This window comes from Gracilinanus agilis, chromosome 2 (assembly GCF_016433145.1).
Source record: "Gracilinanus agilis isolate LMUSP501 chromosome 2, AgileGrace, whole genome shotgun sequence".
Lineage (NCBI taxonomy): Eukaryota > Metazoa > Chordata > Mammalia > Didelphimorphia > Didelphidae > Gracilinanus > Gracilinanus agilis.
The window spans coordinates 290,984,344-291,007,969 of record NC_058131.1 but is presented as its reverse complement, the minus strand read 5'-3'; the positions used below and the strand labels follow the sequence as shown (position 1 = coordinate 291,007,969).

The 23,626-nt window shown below is 40.3% G+C and overlaps 1 protein-coding gene across 1 annotated transcript; it reads left to right on the top strand.

The window, feature by feature from the left end:
• Positions 1-20,751: 20,751 nt before the first annotated feature.
• On the top strand, positions 20,752-22,790 carry LOC123235287 (metallothionein-2B-like). The gene is made up of 3 exons (XM_044661404.1): positions 20,752-20,857; positions 21,398-21,463; positions 22,569-22,790. Exons 1-3 carry the CDS (start codon positions 20,830-20,832, stop codon positions 22,661-22,663), a joined length of 189 nt encoding a protein of 62 aa, XP_044517339.1. The 5' UTR covers positions 20,752-20,829; the 3' UTR covers positions 22,664-22,790.
• Positions 22,791-23,626: the final 836 nt, after the last annotated feature.

The following is a 23,626-nucleotide window of genomic DNA, read 5'->3' as shown; positions in this document are numbered from 1 at the left end:
AGGGGTCTTTCTTATCATTAGCCTTTGAAGTCCAGGCCCACCTTCCCTCAGTATTAACAGGGAATGCAAGGAAGCAAAGGAATTTTCCTGCTTATAGTCTGACCTGAAGCACTTCTATAAGTTTGAGGGTATAACAGGAAACCTAGAGTCCCACATCAGAAGGTAAGGGTTTTTAAAAAAAAAAAAAAGTCTTGATCTTATCTTAGAGGCAACTAGGTGGCTCAGTGACTAGAATACTTGTCCTGGAATTAGGAATACCCAAATTCACATCTGGCCTCAGACACCTACTAACTCTCTGACCCCAGGGAAGTCATTTAATCTCTCTCTGCCTTACTGTCCTCATGTGTAAAACAGGGATAATAGCACTTCACAGGTGGTTAAGATCAAAGGAGATATTTGTAAAGTACTATGGAGTTCTTGTTCATTTTTGTGAATGACCTCATTTGAGGTTTTCTCAGAAGGTTTGCCATTTCCTTCTCCAGCTCACTTTACAGATGAGGAAACTGAGGCAAACAGTATTAAATGCCTTGCCCAGAGTCCTGTTAGGTGTGTGTGATCAAGTTTGAATTTAGGGCTTTGTGACTCCAGTCCTAGACTGTGCCACTTGGCTACCCTAATTTTGCAGTAGGAACTTATATATACTTGATCTCCTTGCCTTCCCCCACCTGCCCCCAGTCAATATTTTATTCTGCAACAGGTTTGAGTTCCAGGACAAGAACCAGATTTTTATTCTATTAACTGGGGTTCCTTGTGTAAGAGGCATTTAAAGGATTACTTAATTGAATGAAAATGGCCTTGTTAGATGGCAGTATAGTTAAGACTCCTCCACATTAAGCCTATTTATATATCCAGTTATTCTGCTCCTTCTTCATTCTTCTCTCTTGGTTTTCCACCATCATTTTTCTTGCCCTTAAAGAAGTAATAATATGAATTGGGTAATAAGAAACCAATACTTCCTACTTTCAGGCCCCAGGCTTATTGAAACCAGGTATTTAATCTCATTTGGCTGACAAGGCTAAGGAGTAACAAATAAAACATGCTAGGGAAAGGGCCCCAGATTAACAGCCAATTCATTGCAAGGGTTGGGTATTAGGAATGAGATGCCATCTACACTAAAGTAGCTAGGATTCTTGGTCCTGAGTTTTAGATTTTGCTTCTTATATGATCAAGTATATAGGTAGAGAATTAATTTGGATTGAGCATTCTCCCCTTTGTATTGCCTTGTATTTATTTTGTATTTTTTTGTATCTACTTTAACTATGTACCTATTCTTTCCTCAAATAAAATGTAAACTCCTTGAGGGCAGGGACTGTTTCATTTTTATCATTGCCTTCTCTCTTTCTTTCCCATTTCTTTTCTTTAAAAATAATTTTTATCCCCACCCCCCCCCACAGAAAACCAATTTTAAACACTCATTAAAAACGCTGAATTCTAAATCCTCTCCCTCCTTCCCACTTTCTCCCTCCCTTCTTCCCCTTCCCTTTCCCTGAGATAATACGTAATTTGATATGGATTTTATATTGGATATGGATTTTACAGTACCTGGGTCATGCTAGGAAATGCTTCTTAACTGATTCACAAATGCTTTCACTGTTGTCATGATTTTGTTGCAGGACTTTAAACATGTAATATTCAATGCCTCTTTTAGTGCATAGGTGCTTAATGATTGCAAAAATGGATAGATAAACTGGGTAGTAGGATTATGAGATTATGGGTCATACTTTGGACCATAGATTATCATTGTTAGTATTACCATCAATAAAAATTAAGTGCCTTCTATGTACAGGCATTGTGTTGAGCACTGGGAATACAAACAAAAAAGCAAAAGAAAGGCCCTGCCTTCAAAGAACTCACAATCTAATGTGGAAAAGAAAATGCATCAAAAGCTAGAAAAAAATAAGGGTACGTGACCTAGGGGCAGATGTGTATGAAGCCCTGAAGCAGAGTGGGAAATGAGACAGCTGCCTTGGGCCTGTCCTTAAATGAAAGAGCCCTCTTCCATCTGCCTCCACACCATCTCCAGTCAAGCCTAAAGGAGGCCACAGAATGGAAAGAGATACTGAGAGGGCCATAAGAAATTAAGAAATGGGCACTATCAAAGGAAACTGGGAAAACATCTCTGAACAAATGATAAATGAAATGAGAACAAGCTACAAAATGTCAAAAACATAGTAAAGACAACTTGGCAGTACTTTAGAGCTTGAACACACTGCTAAACTGGGAAGTCACAATGCTCATGGTGAACTTAGAACACTTTCCTCCTGCTAGGTAGGGGAGAGATGAAGAATGCAAAGAGACATTTACATTTTCCAGCAGGCCAATGTGAGAATTATTTTCTTGCATGTTTACCATAAAAGTTGTTTTTCACAGAAGAAAAACATGATTTCTCATGTGTTTATGTGGGTATATGTTTTGGGGTCTTGGTTTTAAAAGATTGCTCTGTTACAAAAATGAATAATATGGAAATAGATATCAAGTGATAATACATGTATAACCCAGTGGAATGGCTTGTCAGCTCTGGGAGGGGGGAGCAAAGAGGAGAGGGAGGCAAGAAAAATCATGGAACTATGGAAAAAATGTTTAAATAAATATTAAAAACAAAGTTGTTTTTCATGTTTTTTTCCTTTAAATGAAAAACCCGGACTGCCTAGCCCTTACCACTCTTCTGCCTTACAACCAATACACAGTATTGATTCTAAGACGAAAGATTAGCTTTTTTCATTTTTCATTTACTTTTTTAAACCCTTACCTTCTGTCTTCGAATCAATAGTGTGTATTGGTTCCAAGGCAGAAGAGTACTAAGGGCTAGGCAATCAGGGTTAAATGACTTGCCCAAGGTCACACAGCTAGGAAGGATCTGAGGCCGGGTTTGAACCTAGGACCTCCTGTCTCTAGGCCTCACTCTCAATCCACTGAGCTACCCAGCTACCCCCTAGATTAGCTTTAAAAAAAAATCTAATTTTTAAAACCTTTACCTTCTGAACACAGAAGTATTAATGTGTACCAATAATGTTCATATAATGAAATCCTGTCTGGCATCACTAGTTCCCACTTTTTGTAAGAAATGTCTGTTCTGCTCTTTGGCATTCCATCTAACCTGCTCTGCTTATCAATAGAAACTGGACTAAGCTATTAATGTATTTGCTTTATACTTTTGGAGTGAATATTTCTTTTGTCAAAGTTAATTTGACTATAAATACTTAAATGGAACTACGTTGCTAAAAAAACCAAATGATTTATTTTTATCTTTATGATCTGTCTCCCCCACCCAGTCTCATTTAAGAAAAAAAAACAAAACTTTTTCTTAAGCAGATGTAGTCCCCGAATAACAAATTCTCAAACTGGCCAAGCCCCAAAATGTTGGTTTCTCTTTATATTCTTCTCCTATCCCTGCTGACAGGAGGGGTGTGATAAATTTCTTCTTTAGGGTTGTGACTAGTAAGGTTGCATAGACCAGAGTTCTAAAGTATTTCCAAGTAGTCTTTGAATTCCTTGTTCTAGTTCTTATGGCCCCAAAGCTCCTCACTGCCCCTTTCTCCTGGGTCTCCTCCCTCCTTCTGATTTGAGATAGTGTAGAGGAATGTTGGTGAACTTACAGCATGCATGCCAGAGTGTGCTGGGGGAGTAGAGGGAGCAGCTCCTTTCCTCCTCTCCACATATGCCTGGGGACATTTATTACACTAGCCACTCCTCTGCCCAGCAGCCCAATGGGAGCACTTCTTCCCTCCCCTGCCTGGGGTAAGGGGGCAGCTCATATGCAGTGTGAGGGTTGCAGTTTGGGCACTTGATCTCTAAAAGGTTCACCATCACTGGTGTAGAGGGTAGTTATTGGGATAGGTCTTCCCAGGTCCTCTTTAATGAGGGTTCAACTCAATAAATATTCATATTTATCCTACTGTGTGCCAGGTTCTATGCTAAGTACTAGAAATATAAAGACAATTTTTATAGTAAGCTCAAGGAGGATGGGGAGAAGGGTGGAAAAACAACATGCAAACTATTATCCAAAACAAGTTATATGCAGGATAAAGAGGAAATAACCAATGGAGGGAAGATTCTGGAATTAAGAGGGGTTGGAGAAGGCTCCCTGTAGGGGGTAGGATTTTAGCTGATTAAGGCAGAGAGGTCAGGAGTCAGAAGTGCAGGAGAGAGACCATTTCAGGCATGGGGAGGCAGCCAGAGAGAATGCCCTCAGCTGAGAGATGGTGCTCTTGGAACAGCTAGGCCAGTGTCACTGGACTGAAGTGTATGTGTTGGGCAGAAGACTAGAAAAGTATGAGAAGGCCCAGGGCAGGTATCTCACAATTTTCCTGCTGCTGCAGGATTTTATCCTGCCTATCTGGGTGTCCCTTTGCCACTCCCCACTTTTCGGTTATCTCTTGTCTTTCTCGGGATGGATCCCCAGGACTCAGCATAGTGCCTGGCATATAGTGGGTACTTCACAAGGTTTTTAAAAATTTATTGGTACATAATAGAATCTTACATATTTTTACTGACTTAATATCCTATTATTTTTATAGCTATATCTATATCTATCCCACCTAAACTTCCACCTTCTACAGGAAACCTTTCCTAATCTCTCTTAATTCAAGTGCCTTCCCTATGCTGATTATTTTCTATTTATCATATATATAGTATATAATATCTTTTTTGAATAAATATATGATAAATAGGAAGTAATCAACATAAGGAAAGCTCTAAAATATATAGTTTTTATATTAATTTATATATGAAGTATAATATAGAATATATATACACATATAGATATATTTTTTGTATATAATTTTTTATATGCTATCACTTCATCAGAATGTGAACTTGAGAACAGGGTCTATCTTGCTTTTTTTTTTTTTTAACTCCAGAGCTTATCATAGGCAAATAGTAGGAGCTTAATAAATATTTTTGGGGGGCGAGGTGCAGCTGGGTGACTCAGTGGATTGCGAGCCAGATCTAGAGATGGGAGGTCCTAGGTTCAAATCTGGCCTCAGATACTTCCTACCTGTGTGATCTTGGGAAAGTCACTTAACCTTCATTGCCTAACCCTTCCTGCTCTTCTGCCTTAGACCCAATACATAATATTTATTCTAAGAAGGAAGGTAAAGGTTTTAAAATTTTTTTATTTTAAAATAAATGTTTATGAATATCAATAATATGGAAATATGTCTTGATCAATAATACATGTAAAACCCAGTGGAATTGTGTGTCGGTTGAGGGGGGCGGTTTGGAGGGGTGGGAAAGAACATGAACCATGTAACCATGGGAAAATATTCTAAATTAATTAAATTTTTAAAAAAGAAAGAAAAATAAAAAGAAATAAATAACTGTTTATGGACTTACTGAAAGGATATGTATTCTGAAGAAACTCCACTCACTAACAAGAGGTTCAAGCTGTGTAAGCATGTTGAGTGGGTCCCATGATATGGCAGACACCCATCCTGCCTTGCTTACCAGCACCCCCTAGTGATTCTAGGGGGTCATGTTACACGGAAGACCTTTCTCGCCTTTCAACTTAAGGCTGAAATAACCTAATGTATGTAAAGTGTTTTGCAAACTCTAAAACATTCAATACATTTTAGTTCTGCTCTAAGCCATCCAGCCACTTTCAGGCTCCTGATTGTTTTTCCGTAGCTCGTGTCTGAACATTTCTCTCTTGCTGTCAGATGAGGAGAGTTCGGAAGGATTGCAGAAATTGGTCCAGAGCTATTCCTTCCTGGCCACTGCCAGGCGGGGATGGAATGCTGAAAGACCAAAAGGGGATATGGCACCTGAGCTCTGATTTTTTCATGTTCCCCCAGCCCAGACCACAGTGTGAAGAATGAAGGTCTTACACTCCCAGGATCGTATAAAAGGAAAACTTGGTGGGGGGGCAAGGATGAGGCAGGGAAGGGATTCATTAAATGTCTTAAGAGAAAAAGGGGTCCAAGGCTATAAAACCAGATTAGAATTTCTGGGCTGGGATCCAGGAGGCAGCCTAACCAACCTCTATTCAAATGAAAATACAGTTTTGGAATTTGAGCCTGGACTTCTCCTCTGGCTCTCTGGGCTAAATCCTCTTGCAAGTAGAGGGAGGTGATTAGGGAACAGTTTGCCTTTGGAACAGCAAATAAAAAGAGAAATTGGCCCTTTCTGGTGAATAAGGAAGTATGGGCTCTGGGCCCCTTCCTCCTTTCCTAGGCTTCTGGGAAAATGCAAAGGCTCTCTTCATCAAATAGGAGCTGCCTTTGAAACCTTTCACAGAGGTGCTGATGCTAATTGGGATATTAACCCCACAGCTAAAAGAGAATAAAAATGCCTGGAAAACTGTTGGGGAATGAATATAGTACCAGAACCAAATTCAGTTGTGCCGGTTTTGTAGGAGGCACATGTGACTCTTGTTACAAATTAAAAGGGTCCAGTGGAGATGTATAGATGTACAATGAACATTCCGAGTCTCTCCAACTGCCAACCCTGTCAGTCAAGGAGGCATCCATCACTTCCCAGAATATGAATATAACTTCTTCCTCCCCAACCGAGAATCCCAGGGCTTTGTAGCTTGGCCCCATGATGTTTATTGTCTTTGTTATTAACATTAAAATTTAAATATTAAATTGGTAAAAGTGATGAAATAAAACTTCTATGTGATACAAAGCTGGGTGAGAGAGGAGGGATCCCAAAAGGTCTCATATAAGTTAAAGCAGCCCTTCTCAAAGGGTAGACCATGGACCTCTTTAAGGGGGCCGGAGAGGCCAAAAGAATTTTCAAACTAATTTTAAGATGTTATTTGTCTTTTTCATTCTAATTCTCTCACAAGTATATAGAGGGATTTTCCAGAGACTGCATGAGCTGTGAATTAAAAATTTAGCTGGAAACACATTGTATTGATGATCAACTGTGAAAGATGTACCTACTTTGACTTATATCATGATTCGAAATGATTTTGAAGGACTTATGATGAAAAATGTTATCCACCTCCAGAGAGGACTGATAAACTCTGAGTGTAGATCAAAGAATAATTTTTTCACTTTATTTTTCTTGCTTTTTCTTTTTCGTAACATGGTTAATACGGAAATACGTTTTGCATGATTTCACATGTATAACTGATATCATATTGTTTGCCTTCTAGGTGGTTAGGGGAGTGTCAGGAAGGATGGAGAGAATTCATTTGGAACTCAAAGGAGATTTTTTTTTTAACCATTAACCTTCTGTCTTAGAATCAATACTGAGCATTGGTTCTAAGATAGAAGAGCAGTTAGGACAGTGATTCCCAAAGTGGGTGCTACCGCCCCCTGGTGGGTACTGCAGTGATCCAGGGAGGCGGTGATGGCCACAGGTGCATTTATCTTTCCTATTAATTGCTATTAAAATTTTTTAAAATCTATTTCCTGGGGGCTAAGTAATATTTTTTCTGGAAAGGGGATAGTAGGCCAAAAAAGTTTAGGAGCCACTGAGTTAGGGCTAGGCAATGGGGATTAAGTGACTTGCCCAGGGTCACACAGTTAGGAAGTATCTGAACCTAGGACCTCTCATCTCTAGGCTTGACTCTCAATCCACTGGGCCATGTAACTGCCCCCTGGAGCACAAAATTTTTCAAAAATTGATTGTTAAAAATATTTAGCTGCAAACACAAAGATCAAATTAATATCTCATTTGCAGAATTGTATTTTTTTCTTGCAAATAGATAAATCTACAGATGTGGCAGGACTCATTGCTCTAATTCTATTCTTCTGGATTAAGTAGCAAAGCTAGACCTGATCATTGAAATCTCTTATGCAAATACTTGACAATAAACACACGTGTTGTTGAAATAGTAAACGATGAATAATTTTTTGGTTTATCTTTGGCCCAACTGCATTGACATGTGTACTGATGTTGCAAAATAACAAGAATATAATGGCTAACATTTATATAGCACCTAGCATGTGCCAGGAATTATGCTAAGCACTTTATAGTTATTATCTCATTTGATCCTCATAACAATCCTGGAAGATAGGTACTATTATTACCCCCTTTATACAACTGAGGAAACAGATGGCATCTAAGTGATTTGCATAGGGTAGCATTGGCAAAGTATTGGCATGGGTAACAGAGCAGCAGGGAGTGGGGCTGCTTTGTTCCTCTCTCCACAGAACCCAAGGACATTTTTTGCATGCCCTGCCCCTCTGTCCAGCCACCCAAAGTGAGCACTTCCTCCCTCCACTCTCTGAATTAATGCAGGGGGCTCACAGGCAGTTCAAAGTTGCAGTTTAGGCACATGAACTCAAAAACGTTCACCAAAGCTAGCCTAGGGTTATGCAGCTAATAATTGTCTGTGTATGAACTCAGGTCTTCCTGACTCTATGCCCAGTGCTGTACCACCTACTTACAAAAGCAGTTTGCCATTTACATTTGTAAAACTGAAATGCCACTCTTCTCTCTAAATTCTTTTTATTTTAGAAAAATAATTATTTTCCACTAAATACAAATAACATATAATGGGTTTATTATTTTTTAATGAATTAGTAAATGGTTTAAAATTTTCTCAGCTTTAATTTCTAATGTGTTAAGTTGATAACTATAACCCACATAAACTTTTTGGGGTTCTTAATAATGTCTAAGTGTAAAAGGACTCTTAAGACCAAAAAGTTTGAGAACCGCTGAACTAGATCAATAAGATGAATAAAATTAAATTCAATATGGATCATTGTAAAGTCTTATATTTGAGCTCAAGAAATTAAAGCTATTATTATTTTTATTATTTTGCAAAATGAATGCAAATACAGTAGGAGAAGGCATGGTTAGGTAATAGTTTGTCTGAAAAAGATCCTGAGGTTTTAGTGGACAGCAAGCTCAATGAAGGTTAGTGTGATGTGGCAGTAAAAAAATAAACAAACAAACAAAAAAAAACCCTGAAAACTAAAGAGATCTGGGGCTGTATTGAGAGGCATCACCTCCAGGAATAAGGAAGTAAGAGTCCCTCTGTACTCTGCCTCAGTATGATAGCATCTGGGGAATTTATGTTCAGTTCTGGATGCCACATTTTATGAAACACATTAACAAGTTGGATTGTATCCAAAGGAAGACAGCCAGAATGATGAAGAGTTTTGAATCTATGTCATATTGCTACTTGATTAACTGGTTCAATGTTTAGCTGACAATGAGAAGACTTAGTGAGGCTATTATAATATCTGTCTCCGAGTAGTTAAAGGGTTGTCATATAGAAAAGGGATTAAGCTTGTTTGGTTTTGCCCCAGAAGGAGAAAGCAGGAATGATGGATGGATGGTTGTTGAAAGAAGCAAAATGAAACTTGACGTCAGGGAAGAAAATTTCCTCACAATGAGAACTGCCCCAAAAAACTACTTTGAGAGTTGATGGGCTAACTCTTACTTATTGGAGAGCCTTCAGGTAAAGGCTGGGAGATTCCTCTCAGGTAGAGTTGGATCTAGCCACTGAGGTCCCCTCCATCTCTGTGATTCTGTGAAAAAAGAATTCAGAGAACATTAGAGCTAGTAGTCATTATGGTTAATCTTTTCTTGTTTGAGAAAATAGGTGGCCCTGTGAGGTTCAATCATTTGGTCCAACATCACACTAGCAATACAAAGTAGTAGGTGACAGAGTGGAGAGGGTGTTGGGTCTGAAGTCAGAGAGACTCATCTTTGTGAGTTCAAATATGGCCTCAGACACTTCCTAGCTGTGTGACTCTGGGCAATTCACTTTGCCTCATTTTCATCATCTGTAAAATAAAGTGGAGAAGGAATGGCAAGCCACTCTAATTAATCTTTGCCAAGAAAACCTCAAATGGGGTCAGGAAAAGAAAAAGTCAGACACGACTCAAACAACCAAAAAATAATAAAGAACCAATATTTCCATTCAATACAATATTATGTCCACTACTTAACTCCCATTGCCTAGCCCTTACCAACACTGGCCTGTGGAAGAGGTTGCTAAATTCTTCTGATGTCATTTCCTTCTTTAACCAGGCTAGGAGAGGTGGGCAATGAGATTAGTGAATTCTGAAGCTTGCTATTCCCAGATTCTTACAATTTTGGCTTATGTTGTTTTGCTATATTTTTGTTAGCTTACTCTTGCAATAAATCAAACAGGTATCTAAAAAATGAATAAATTGTCAAATGTGGTGGGGAAGCATGAATGAAAAGGGACATTACCAAATGTCCTGGGAGGTCTAGAGAAGAGAAATGTGGAGGATTTCCTCTTTTAGAATCTTGAACAGATTCCAAATTATGCCTTGACATCAAGGGTTCTTAATCTTGAGTCCCTCAACTTGGGTTTATTTTTCTCAATACTTCAATAACTGCATTTTAATGCAATTGGTCACCTTTGTAATTGATAATATTTTATCCATTTAAAAACATCATTTTCTTTTTTTACTCTAAAATCTTCTTTATTATATTTTTAAAAATTAAATGTTTTTTTTCAATTAGTGAACATTTATTTCCTCTTCCTTACCCCCAACTGAACAACAACAACAAAAAATAAATAAAGCTTTTGTAATAAATATGCACAGACAAGCAAAGCAAATTCCTGAATTGGCTATGTCCAAAATAAATATCTCATTCTATATATTGATTTCAACACCTCTACAAGAGGAAAAAACATAATTTTCAAAAAGGGTCCAAGAATTATGCCCAAAGGGTTTTAAAAGAATGCATGCCCTTTGATCCAGCAATACCACTACTAGGTTTATATCCTAAAGAAATAAAAAAAAAAGGGGGGGAAAGGATATGTTTGTACAAAAATATTTACAGCTACACTTTTTATGGTGGCAAAAAAACTGGAAAAAAAAGGATGTCCCTTGATTGGAGGATGACTAAACAAATTGTGGTATATGATGGTGATGGAATACTATTGTGCTGTAAGGAATAATGAACTGCTTGATTTCTATAAGAACTGGAAAGACTGCTATCCACCTTTAAAGAAAGAACTGTGGGAGTAGAAATCCAGAAGAAAACATGATTTTGTTTATATAGGTATATGATTTGGTGCTTGGGTTTTAAAAGATTATTCTATTATAAAAATGAATAATAAGGAAATAGGTTTTGAGTGATAATATATGTATAATCAGTGGAATTGCCTGTCAACTCTGGGAGGGGAGAGGGAAGAGGGAAGGCAAACATCAAGAATCATGTAATCATGGAAAATTTTTTTAAATAACAATTTTAATTTAAAAAAAAAGGATCCAAGAGCTTCAACAAGTTTGCCAGAGGCAAAAGATTGGAAAATGAGGGGATGCCCTTCGATTGGGAATGGCTGAACAAATTATGGTACCTGTTGGTGATGGAATACTATTGTGCTCAAAGGAATAATGAACTGGACGAATTCCATGTGAACTGGAACTACCTCCAGGAATTGATGCAGAGTGAAAGGAGCAGAACCAGGAGAACATTATACACAGAGATGGATACACTGTGGCACAATCAAATGGAATGGACTTCTCTACTAACAGCAATGCAATAACCCAGGACAATCCAGAGGAATTTATGAGAAAGAACGATATCCACATCCAGAGAAAGAACTGTGGGAGCAGAAACACAGAAGAAAAACAACTGCTTGATTATATGGTTCAATGGGGATATGATTGGGGATGTAGACTCTAAATAATCACTCTATTGCAAATATTAATAATATGGAAATAGGTCTTGATCAATGACACATGTAAAACCCAGTGGAATTGCTCATTGGCTATGGGAAGGGGGTGGGAGGAGGGGAGAGAAAGAACATGAAACATGTAATCATGGAAAATATTCTTAATTAATTAATTAAACTTAATTAAAAAAACAAGATTGCCAGAGGGGTCCAGTCTACAAAAAAATGATTAAAAACTTATGTTGGGACCATATAAGAAAGCTTCAGAAGAGAATGGTCTGGAGGGTGGTGGGAAGTAGGTTACTTATGGTCAAGTCATTTTAATTTTAATTTTTCGTTTTTTTTTTAAACCCTTACCTCTTTTTTTTAACTCTTAACTTCTGTGTATTGGCTCCTTGGTGGAAGAGTGGTAAGGGTGGGCAATGGGGGTCAAGTGACTTGCCCAGGGTCACACAGCTGGGAAGTGTCTGAAGCCAGATTTGAACCTAGGACCTCCCGTCTCTAGGCCTGACTCTCACTCCACTGAGCTACCCAGCTGCCCCTGGTCAAGTCATTTTAGAGCACCATCAGCTGAACAGTGAAGAAGGCTGTAGTCAGTAAGAAAAGTTTGAGCTGATGCACTGACTGACTGCTCCAAAAAAAAGCCATGGATAGCTGGCCTAAGGGCAGAACCCTTGGTGGTAAAATTATGTACTGCACAGCAGGTTAATTAATTACATAAAAACCTACTACAGCCTGTAAATGGCAGAAAGCAAGGAAGGAAGGCAGATGTGAGCAATATCACCTAGCACCGTGATGTCTGTCATATTGATAATTTATTTTATTTTGATAGGAGAAAGGGCAGAGGGCAAGACAACAGCCTCATAGTTGCCTGTCCCCATTAACTTCTCAAGTTCTCAGAAATCTCTCTTACTCCACTCCTAGCTGCCCAGAAAGACCAGTATAGAATTCAGGGCTGTGGTACCCAGTCATTCCACTCCAGCTGCTTAAAGGAAATGGCACAAAATCATAGCTAGGTGCCCCTCTGGCTGCTTAGATGGACCAAAGTGAAATAGTTTTCTCTAGTTGAAACTCACAAAGCTGCCAGAGGGGCAAATCTGATAGCCTTCCATGAAATAACCCTTCCAGGGTGAAAGCTTCTCCTTCTTTCTCCTTCCCTCTCCTTCTTTCATGGTCTTATGCCAACTGGCTAAGCAAGACTGGGAGGAATTGTTAAACTTGTCATATCCAAAAAGAACACAGGCTTGCCATGGAGCAAAATTCAAGGCTGGTAACTAATTTGAGTGTTGTGCAGGTAAGCAAAAAAAAAAAAGTAAAAAGCTTGAGAAGAAAGTCTAGGGAAGTCCATCCTACCCTTACAGGAGAGGTCCTCCTTGGAGGATTTTGGGGAAGGATGAAGAACAAAGAAAGGGACCATAGAAGATTTAACCTTCTCATTTTACAGATGAAGAAAAGGAAGTCCAGAGTTGTTAACTAATTTGCTCAACATCATATAACTAATTAATAGCATCTATTATAATAACTAATTAATGACCATCTACTGACAAAGGAAAATGTATATGGGTTAAAACCTATCTATGCTGCTGGAGTGATTAACCACATCCATGGATTTATTGATATCAATTGGAATTCTATATATATACATATATATATGCAAATATATATATAATTGGGAACAATTGGAATTATTGGTAAGAAACAACATCAACAGCATCATCATCATCATATTATTGACCTACATTGTTTTGGGGGTTAAAGGGATCAAAAAATGAGAAGTTGGAATGAGGTCAAAGGCACTAGTTACCTAATCAATGGCATGTTTTAGAGATTCAAATATTCAGGTTAATAGTACATTAGTTTGGAGGTATCTAGGTGGCTAATGGATTGAGAGTCAGAGACAAGATATCCTGGGTTCAAATCTGGCCTCAGACACTTCCCAGCTGTGTGACCCTGGGCAAGTCACTTAACCCCCATTGCCTAGCCCTTACTACTCTTCTGCTTTGGAATCAATACACAAAATTGATTCTACTATGGAAGGCAAGGGTTAAAAAATAGAGCATTAGTTCATAGAAAAGTCACAGATTATTTTTCTCAACATATTATAATGAATAAAGGACACAAATAATGAAAACTGAATACACGCCCCCTTTGCGGGGTACAGAGGCACTTCAGGCTTGGCAGAGCCCCAGGACCCTCTCTCTGAATATCACTTCTCACTGGACCAGAAGCTGTGTTCACATCACAGACTAACTATAGTGTTCTAGGCTCCCTAGAGTGGAAAATATGAACTCTGAGTCAAACTGGTGGGAGGGAGTCTTCACTTCATTCAGTATGTCCAGCTGCCAAGAATACCGTTCATGTGACAGCATTTGTCAGAGAGTACATCTTGTTCCTCCCTGACTTCCCTTCTCTTCTTCCTTTGGCTCTTCTTCCTTTAGGTTCTCCCACCCTTTATTGAGTAACCTGTATCCTAAACCTGAACTTCCAGGAAAATGTGTTTTTTACTCATGGTAACAAGGATGACACATTGCTGGGCATTCTGAGGGTATCTCATTACACAGACATGACTAAGAATATATGTTCTACCAACCATGGATGATGAGGAATGAGGGCAAACAGTGCCAGAGGCAAAGAGAGACAGGGAGAGACAGAGATACAAGAGGAAAGGAGAATAAAGAGAGCCATGAAAGAGAGTTTTCATGAGGTGACTTGGGAAAAATCATTCCTATCTGATGACCCTCTTTTCATTTTCTATTGAACCTTTCACCCCACCAAAGCTTCCTTCAGTAGGGTGTGTGAAGACTTTTAGAAGCATCCAGGTGGCATAACCAGGTGGCATAAGATAGAGCAGTTAGAGTGACTATAAGAAGTCACCCTCACTTCTTTCGGAATGCTTGCTAAACCTTAAAGAGCTGCTAGATGTCAGCTATTATTAGGGCAGCTAGGTGGCGCAGTGGACAGAGCTCAGGGCCTGGAGTCCAGGGAGACTTGGGCATAAATATGGCCGTAGACTCTTCTCTATCAATGTGACCCCGCACAAGTCACTTAACCCTGTTGGCCTCAGTTTCCTCATCTGTCAAATGAGCTGGAGAAGGAAATGGCAAAACATTCCAGTATCTTTGCCAAGAAAACCCCAAGTGGAGTCATGAAGCATCAGATAAAACTCAACAACAACAATTATTCTTATTTTCCTCTGCATTACAGAAAGATGTCAGTGATCTGACCTTTTGTTTAAGATTAACTTCTTAAATCAATTGCTTACCATCTCTGAGAAGGGGCAAGAAGGGAGGGAAAGAAACAATCTGGATCCTATAATTTCAGAAAACTGATGTAGAAAGTTGTTATTATTATATGTAATTGGTAAAATAAAATATCTTTTTTTTAAAAACCCTCACCTTCCATTTTAGAATCAATATTGTGTATTGGTTCCAAGGCAGAATTTCTAAGGGCTAGGCAATGGAGGTTAAGTGCCTTGCCCAGGGTCTCACAGCTAGGAAGTATCTGAGGTGTTATAATAAAAGGACACTACCACTATCTATTAGATGTGGATAGATGGAGTACAGAGAGAGGATAGGATGTGTTATATTATAAAAGGAAGGTCACTAATATCTATTGATGTATGTGAAGATGGAGTACAGAGAAATGATAGGATGACACCTCTCTCCTTTATAACAGTTTCCCAGGCAGGATCCTTTAGGTCAAAGTGTTTATCCCTTCAGGACCCACCTGGGGTTAATTGATATTAATTATTGGGCTCTTCAGCTGGGTAACGTTGGTAATCTGACTGCCTGACTCCCTTCCCAAATAAGCTTTGGAAACCAATTCAGGAAGGTACTTTAAACTTTAAATATATTTGGTAAGAAGGATAATGGTGTGGGATAGAGGTACTAGGAGACCCTACTTTAAATTGATACTAATGAATCTCTAACTGCAGGCAAAATGAAGGAATCAAGATGATAGCTTCTCTCTGGTACAGCCTGGCCAGGGCTAAACCAGAGTAGGCAAACTGCTGTGAAATCTTCAGCCTCTTCTTCAACAGATCTTAAGCCTTATCAGTTGAGATAACCACCCTTTCCACCCTCTTCTTCTTCTCCTGCCCACTTCCCGGATCCCTCCTGGGCCCTGGGAAGCCTAGATGACTAAGATGATTGACTTCCTAATATCTAGGGGCAGTAGAAACATAGATGGTGGTCTGATACAGGTTGATGACGATACAGGAAACACAGGAAGAGCTTGCAGGGTTTAGTTTGCAAGTCTCAATTTCCCCAAAGACCAGGATCCACTGATCTCCAGCCTCAGGGACAGGTAGAGACCCAAGAACCTCTTCCAGGGCTACCAACTGCCCTCTCCTGTGTCCCCATGCCTCTCTGGGAACATTCCGACATCCAACTGATCCACCTGTCAATCACAGAGTGAACTCCTGGCTCCCAGAGATTCAATATAACAGAGGCTAGATTTGAACCCAGGATCTCCCATCTCTAGGCCTGGCTCTCAAACCACTGAGCCACCCAGCTGTCCTCATCAGTTTTTTTTTAAACTAAAGACCTTAAAGCAGTGGTTCCCCAACTTTTTTGGCCTACCACCCCCTTTCCAGAAAAAATATTACTTTGCGCCCCCTGTCACATACTATCATCAGCCCCTTACAGTTATTCACCACCCCCAAATGCACCAGTGGCCATCACTGCCTCTCTGGATTGTTGCAGCACCCACCAGGGGGCGGTGGCGCCCACTTTGGGAATAACTCCCTTAAAGTACTGTCTCTATGTCTCTCCTCATGCCAGCTTCCATTCCTTGAATAATTTTTCTCTTATCTTTCCCTCTACCCCCAAGTCTCCACCTACAGAAGCCCCTTCTTCCTTCCCTTCAAAGCCCAACTCAAATGCCATCTCTACCATGATGGAATCTCTCTATCCTGATAACCCCTCGCTGCAGAGTGGAAGCGATCTCTTCCCCCAATTTTTTTTATAACATCTGGTTTTTACACATATTTCACTCTCTTTTTTAGACAATTATTTGTGTATTATTCCTTCTCAAATTAGATCTGTAAGCTTCTTGAAAGTTGGGCCTCTCTTTTATCTCTGCCTCCCCCATGCCTTGGACGGGCCTTTCACTAATAGGTATTTAACAGATGTATATGGATTGCCTTGGATCAATGCTGCCTCACTCTCCATGTTCTAGCCAGGATTTTAAACACTGGCATGAGCCTAAGGAGAGATAGACTATATAAAACAGCATATGCAATCAGTAAGAAATGGGTTCAAGTCTGTTGCCTCTTGACTGAGTGACTCTGAATTATCATTCTTTCATTGTCCTCAGACATCCCTTTAGGACTACAAGTTGCAAGGTAGGAGCTGCCCTTGGATGGGAGAATTCACCAGGTTCCCTCTACCAATCAATTCATAGGTCCAGAGGGAAAACAGTGTGCCTAGCACTGGGTGCAGGGTAGTAGTGAGACAGAAGGTTAAGGTATGGTCCCCATCATCAAAGATCATGTGATCTTGCTGAGAAAAGGAGCTTTATCCACTGAAGGCACTTAGGAAATATTACAGAATATAATCAAAGGCTAAATTGCAAAAGACTCAGGACCAGAATGTATAAAAATGAGGCCCACAAGCAGCCAGGAAACTAAGAAATCAACTCAGACTCAGATCTTGTTGCTTCATCATTAGGTTGCTGCAGTGGGATAAAGTGAATCCCCTTCTTCCCCATTCCCTGAATCCCCAAACCTAGAAACCCTCCTCTGAGTTCTCATCCCACTTTGCATTTATCTAACATGAATTTAGGGTCATAAATTTAGAGATGGAAAGGGCTGTGGAGGCCATCTTTGATTTACTCCAACACCCTTATTTTACCAATGTAGAAATTGAGGCCCAGATTAAAGAGTTTCTTAAAGATCACACAAGTTGGGGGGTGGCTAGCTCAGTGGATTGAGATCCAGGCCCAGAGACAGGAGGTCCTGGGTTCAAAACTGGCCTCAGACATTTCCTTGCTGTGTGACCCTGGGCAAGTCACTTAACCCCCTTTATCAACCCTTACCACTCTTCTGCCTTGGAGCCAATACACAGTACTGATTTTAAGACAGAAGGTAAGGGCTTAAAAAAAAAAAATCACACAAATTGAACTGAAGGCTTCACACACTAAATAGAGCACTCTCTCCACTACACCACATTATCACAGTCAGCCATAGGAAACATAGAATGTTAACATTGGAAGGGACCTTAAAGATACATTTCTGAACCCACCTGCTCCTCTCTCTACTAGATTGTGAGCTCCTTGAAGGCAATGACTGATTTTCTCTGTATCCTCTATAGTAGGGCTTTGCACCTTGGTACATTTTAAATGAATGGAATGAAGAAAAGAATGTTGATGTTCTAAGAGGAGAAGAAGACTAGGCCATACAGGACAAAGTGACCCCGAGTTAGGATTGCTGACCACTAAGAGAACAGTTTTGTTATTAATCTGGAGAGAAAAAATGATACTGACCAAAGATGAGAAGCCCCTTCAGTCAAGATGAAAGACAAACCAGGAAAACCAACAGTCCTTGTCAAATGGCTTTGAACATCATTAGTAGATAGATCCTTGGGCCTGGAGTCAGGAAGGCTAGAGTTCAAATACAGCCTCAGACACTTTATTTTTTATTTTTTTAATATTTAAAGCATTTTTTCCATGGTTTCATGATTCATGTTGTCTCCCTCCCTTTTCCCAGAGATGACAAGCAATTCCACTGGCCCCAGACACTTATTAGTTGTATAATTCTAGGCAAGTCATTTAGCCTCCCTGCTTCAGTTTTCTAAACTGTAAGATGTTGCAGGGTTGTTGGATCAAATGAGACAATATTTGTAAACTGCCTAGCATAGTACCTGGTCCATAGTAGATGCTATATAAATACTAATTCCCTTTAAAACCAAGCAAGAGTTAGAAAAAATTACAAAATGTAAGATAAATAATTTTGATTACATTAAACTAAAAAGGTTTTGTACAAACAAAACCAATGCTACCAAAATTAGAAGGGAAGCAATAAATTGGGAAAAAAATCTTTATAACAAAAAAACTCAGACAAAGGTCTAATTACTCAAATATATAAGGAGCTAAATCAATTGTACAAAAAACCAAGCCATTCCCCAATTGATAAATGGGCAAGGGACATGAAAAGACAATTTTCAGATAAAGAAACCAAAACTATCAACAAACACATGAAAAAGTGTTCTACATCTCTTATAATTAGAGAAATGCAAATCAAAAAAACAACATCTAGCAGATTAGCTAACATGACAGCAAAGGAAAGTGGGGAATGTTGGAGGGGATGTGGCAAAATTGGGACATTAATGCATTGCTGGTGGAGTTGTGAATTGATCCAACCATTCTGGATGGCAATTTGGAACTATGTCCAAAGGGCTTTGAAAGACCGTCTGCCTTTTGATCCAGCCATAGCACTGCTTGGTTTATACCCCAAAGAGATAATAAGGAAAAAGACTTATACAAAAATATTTATAGCTGCGCTCTTTGTGGTGGCAAAAAATTGGAAACTTAGGGGATGTACATCAGTTGGGGAATGGCTGAACAAATTGTGGTATCTGTTGGTGATGGAATACTATTGTGCTCAAAGGAATAAAGAACTGGAGGAATTCCATGTGAACTGGAAAGACCTCCAGGAATTGATGCAGAGTGAAAGGAGCAGAGCCAGAAGAACATTGTGCACAAAGACTAATACACTGTGGTAAAATAAAATGTAATGGACTTCTCTACTAGCAGCAATGCAAGGATCCAGAGCAAGGTTGAGGAACTTATGAGAAAGAAAATTAGCAACAGTCAGAGGAAGACCTGTGGGAGTAAAAACACAGAAGAAAAACAACTGCTTGAACACATGGGCTGATGGGGATATTACTGGGGATGTAGACGCTAAAGGGTAACTCTAGTCCAAATATCAATAACATGGAATTAGGTTTTAATCAGTGATACATGTAAAACCCAGTGGAATTGTGCGTGGGCTACGGGACTGTTGGGGGAGGTTTGGGGGAAAGGGAAAGAACATGAAATATATAACTATGGGAAAATATTCAAAAAAATAAATAAAGCATAATAGCTCAAACAAACAAACAAACAAATAAAGAAATACTAATCCCCTGCTGTTGTTCTAAAAGAAATGAACCAGATGCTTTCGGAAAAACTTGGGAAGACTTGGAGCTGATGAGCTGAACTAGAAAAATACTGTACACAAAAAGCGCAATATCATAGAAGATTAACTGCAAAAGACTCGGCTATTCTTAGCAATACAATGATTCAGATACTTTCCAAAGGACTTTTGAAAAATGCTCTACACCTCCAGAAAAAAGAACTGATGGAGTCAGCATGCAGATGGAGGCAAATTTCTTTTTACTTTTATTATTCTTGTTTTTTATGGTCTGTGTTTTCTTTTACAATGTGGCTAATATGGAAATGTCTTGAATGACTACACATTTAAAATATCTATCGGCTTGCTTGCTTTCTCAAGGACAGGGAGGAAGAGAATTTGGAACTCAAAAACCGGATGTTTTTATGTAATTGGAAAAAATAAGTGGAAAATCCCCCAAACAAACAAGTGCTCATTCCGTTCTCTGCTCAATTTCAAGGACTACCTAAAAGAATATTCGGAACACTGCGTCTGAATTCCGGTTATGTTGCCTGCCTGGAAGCTTCTAGACGCGGTCCTTTGCCCTCACCTCTCAGCAGTAAGCCAGAAACAGGGGATCTTGCAAAATATCCGAGATGGACCGGCTGTATCTCCCTCCCTAATGAGGGTTTACCGGGAAGGCAGAGATGTGAATCTGGTTATTTGTGGAGGTTAAAGAAAAGGGCAACGACCTAGGGGCAGGGAATAAAGGCTGGATTTATCAGTTTTAAGCAGAAGGCAGGGCGGCGGGGCGGGGAGGGGAGGTGGGGGGGCTGTACTGGAATCTAGGGAGATAGCTTTGAAGCCAGCAGCACGTCCTCCCGGCTCTGCGCACGGCCCCTCAGGTGCCCCATGTCCCAGAATCTGCACTCAGTACCAGAGTTCGGAGAAGTCTGCGCCCGAAACCACCTGAGGTCAGAGTTCATGAGTCAGCACAGACCTTGGGGCTGTGTGCAGGAGGCTGGCCTTGAACGGGAGGGAGGAGGAGGGAAAGGGGGCGGGGCCTTTGCACTCACTCACCTGGTCCTTTCTCTATAAAGAAGACGCCGTTCTTTCCTCCACATCGTGCTCCCATCCTTCCTTCTTCTGTGGGAACTGCAAACTTAACGTCTCCCTGCCAGCCATGGACCCCAACTGTGACTGTGTGAGCGGTAAGGACTCCTGGGTTCCGAAACACGCACGGGCCAGGGATGCCCTGCCCGTCCTGAGACAACTCAGTCTTCGTTTGGTGACTGGACTGTTGGCTGGGCTGGGGGGAAAGTGGTTGTAATCACGGGGAGGGAGGCTGGTTTTGTTTCAAAAACTTTTAGAAAGACTACTAGAAAACCTCATCCTGTCTCCTTTGGGGACTAAAGCTCTGAACCGCAAATATGCTTTAACAGCCTCAGCCCCAGGGATAGGGTAGACCCCAAAGGTGCTCTTTTGAACAAAGGAGAGGTTTGGGGACTCCCTATAGACAGGTGCTCCCTCAGGAAGTGGGTATGGGGTCAGAAAAGTGGCAGCCCTTTTACCATGGGGAACAGGTAAGATGAAGGTTTGGGGCTTGTGATTTCTGGTGGAAAGAAGGTACTTTTCTAGGGTACTGAGGAAAGATCTCAAATCTGGCAAGTTTCTGTCCCCTACTTCTAAGTTTGTCCAGAGATATGGCCTATTTCTTTGCTGACTCTCTTCCATTTTCTTTTTCTTTCAAGGTGGTTCTTGCACCTGTGCAGGCTCTTGCAAATGTAAATCTTGTCGATGCACCTCCTGCAAGAAAAGTGAGTGTAAACAACAAAATAAAATAAAAGTGAATGTTTTCTGGGTGAGAAGTAAGGGAGGGAAAGAGGGTAAGGGGACCACAGTATGAAGCCCTCTAAATTTCCTTTGGGGAACCTGGGAACTGACAGCCTTCTCCTTCTGAAATCAATCCTCAGAAATATCCCTAGGGCTTCCCCCTGTCAGACTGTCATGCTAAGGCCCCTCATACTGTTATAGTAAAAAGGAGGTACTACTATCTATTAGATGTATATGAAGATGGAGTACAGGGAGAGAATAGGATGACACTTCTCCTTTATAACAGTTGCCCAGGCAGGATCCTGTAGGTCAATGTATGTTATCCCTCAGAACCCACCTGGGGTTAATTGATATTAATTATTGGGCTCTTAAGCTGGGTAACGTTGGTAATCTGACTGCCTGACTCCCTTCCCAAATAAACGTTGAATAATCAATTCAGGAAGGTACTTTAAAACTTTGAATATATTTGGCACAGAAGGATAATGGTATGGGATAGAGGTATTGGGAGACCCTACTTTAAATTGATACTAATGAATCTCTAACTGCAGGCAAAATGAAGGAATCAAGATGATAGCTTCTCTCTGGTACAGCCTGGCCAGGGCTACACCAGAGCAGGCAAACTGCTGATAGTTTCAGCTTCTTCTTCAGTAGATCTTAAGCCTAACCAGTTGAGATAACCGCCCTTTCCACCCTCTTCTTCTTCTCCTGCCCACTTCCCGGATCCCTCCCGGGCCCAGGGAAGCCTAGATGACTAAGATGATTGACTTCCTAATATCTAGGGGCAGTAGAAACATAGATGGTGGTCTGATACAGGTTGATGATGATACAGTAAACACAGGAGGAGCTTGCAGGGTTGAGTTTGCAAGTCTCAATTTCCCTAAAGACCAGGATTCACTGATTTCCAGCTTCAGGGACAGGTCAAGACCCAAGAACCTCCCCCAGGGTTCCCAACTGCCCTCTCATGTGTCCACATGCCTCTCTGGGAACATTCCGACATCCAGCAGATCCCCCTGTCAATCACTGAGTGAACTTCAAGCTCCCAGAGATTAAATATAACAATACTCATCTCCTGTCTTCTTTCTTTCTCAGGCTGCTGCTCCTGCTGCCCAGCAGGATGTGCCAAGTGTGCCCAGGGCTGTATCTGCAAAGCCCCCCAGACTGAGAGTTGCAGCTGCTGCCATTGATGCTCCCACTTTTCTTTGCCTGTAAATAGAAATTGTATAGACCTGAATTATCCTATGCCAAAGATATGTTTTCTACTGTTTTTCAATGAAACATGAATTAAAATAAACTTGATATATATCTTTACAATTCTTGCCCTCTTTGTCTATTTGAGGTAATAATTCATATCAACTTACAAACTCCCTTTTGTCTCCAGCTCAACAAACCTGTAAGGTGACTTGTAGGATCCTTATTAGCCTCATTTAACAGTCCAGGAAACAGTACTAGAGAGGTTAAGGGGATCACCCGCAACCAACCATTGAGAGAACATACAGCAAAGGCACATATGGGAATGTGGCTCTACTCTGGGGGTTTGGGAAAGGGAAAATGACGGTAATCTTAGTGACTGGACTTGTGATCCCAGGGTTAAGGAGTAACATTGTAAAATTTTTGTTCAGTCATTTTAGTTGTCTGACTTTGTGATCCCATTTGGGGTTTTCTTGGCAAGGATACAGGAATGGTTTGTCATTTCCTTCTCCAAATCATTTTACAGATGGGGAACTGAGGCAAATGCGGTGACATGACCCAGATTTGAACTCAGGAAGATGAGTCTTCTTGACTCCAGGTCTAGCACTCCATCCACTGAGCCACTAGTGCTAATACCATTAAGTTAGTTTTGAGGCTTAGATTCCCAAAACTTATATCTCCATGACACAACAATGGATTTGCTAGAAATAAAGATAATCGGCCTATGCTTTATGGACAAAAAAGTTTGTGATTCCTTAACTGAAATGGAATACTCTAGACTTGAGTTGTCAGTTATAGATTGATTGAAGGGCTTTCATAGAGTATTTGGTCCTGCTTGTGCAGAGTCTCTTGGCTAGTGGGTACCAGAGGTGAGGTTTCAGCCTTGCTACTGAAGTTTCTAACAAGGCTATAAGTAGCCACGGGGTCTTTAGAGATTTGCCTGGATCATGTTGTCTCCC

What these genes read in the sequence shown, in the direction of transcription:
- LOC123235287 (XM_044661404.1), top strand. Translation starts at nt 20,830, where the DNA reads ATGGACCCCAACTGTGACTGTGTGAGCG. An exon ending in CAACTGTGACTGTGTGAGCG is followed by an intron (nt 20,858 to 21,397) that starts GTAAGGACTCCT and finishes TTTTCTTTCAAG; the next exon opens with GTGGTTCTTGCACCTGTGCA. An exon ending in ATGCACCTCCTGCAAGAAAA is followed by an intron (nt 21,464 to 22,568) that starts GTGAGTGTAAAC and finishes TTTCTTTCTCAG; the next exon opens with GCTGCTGCTCCTGCTGCCCA.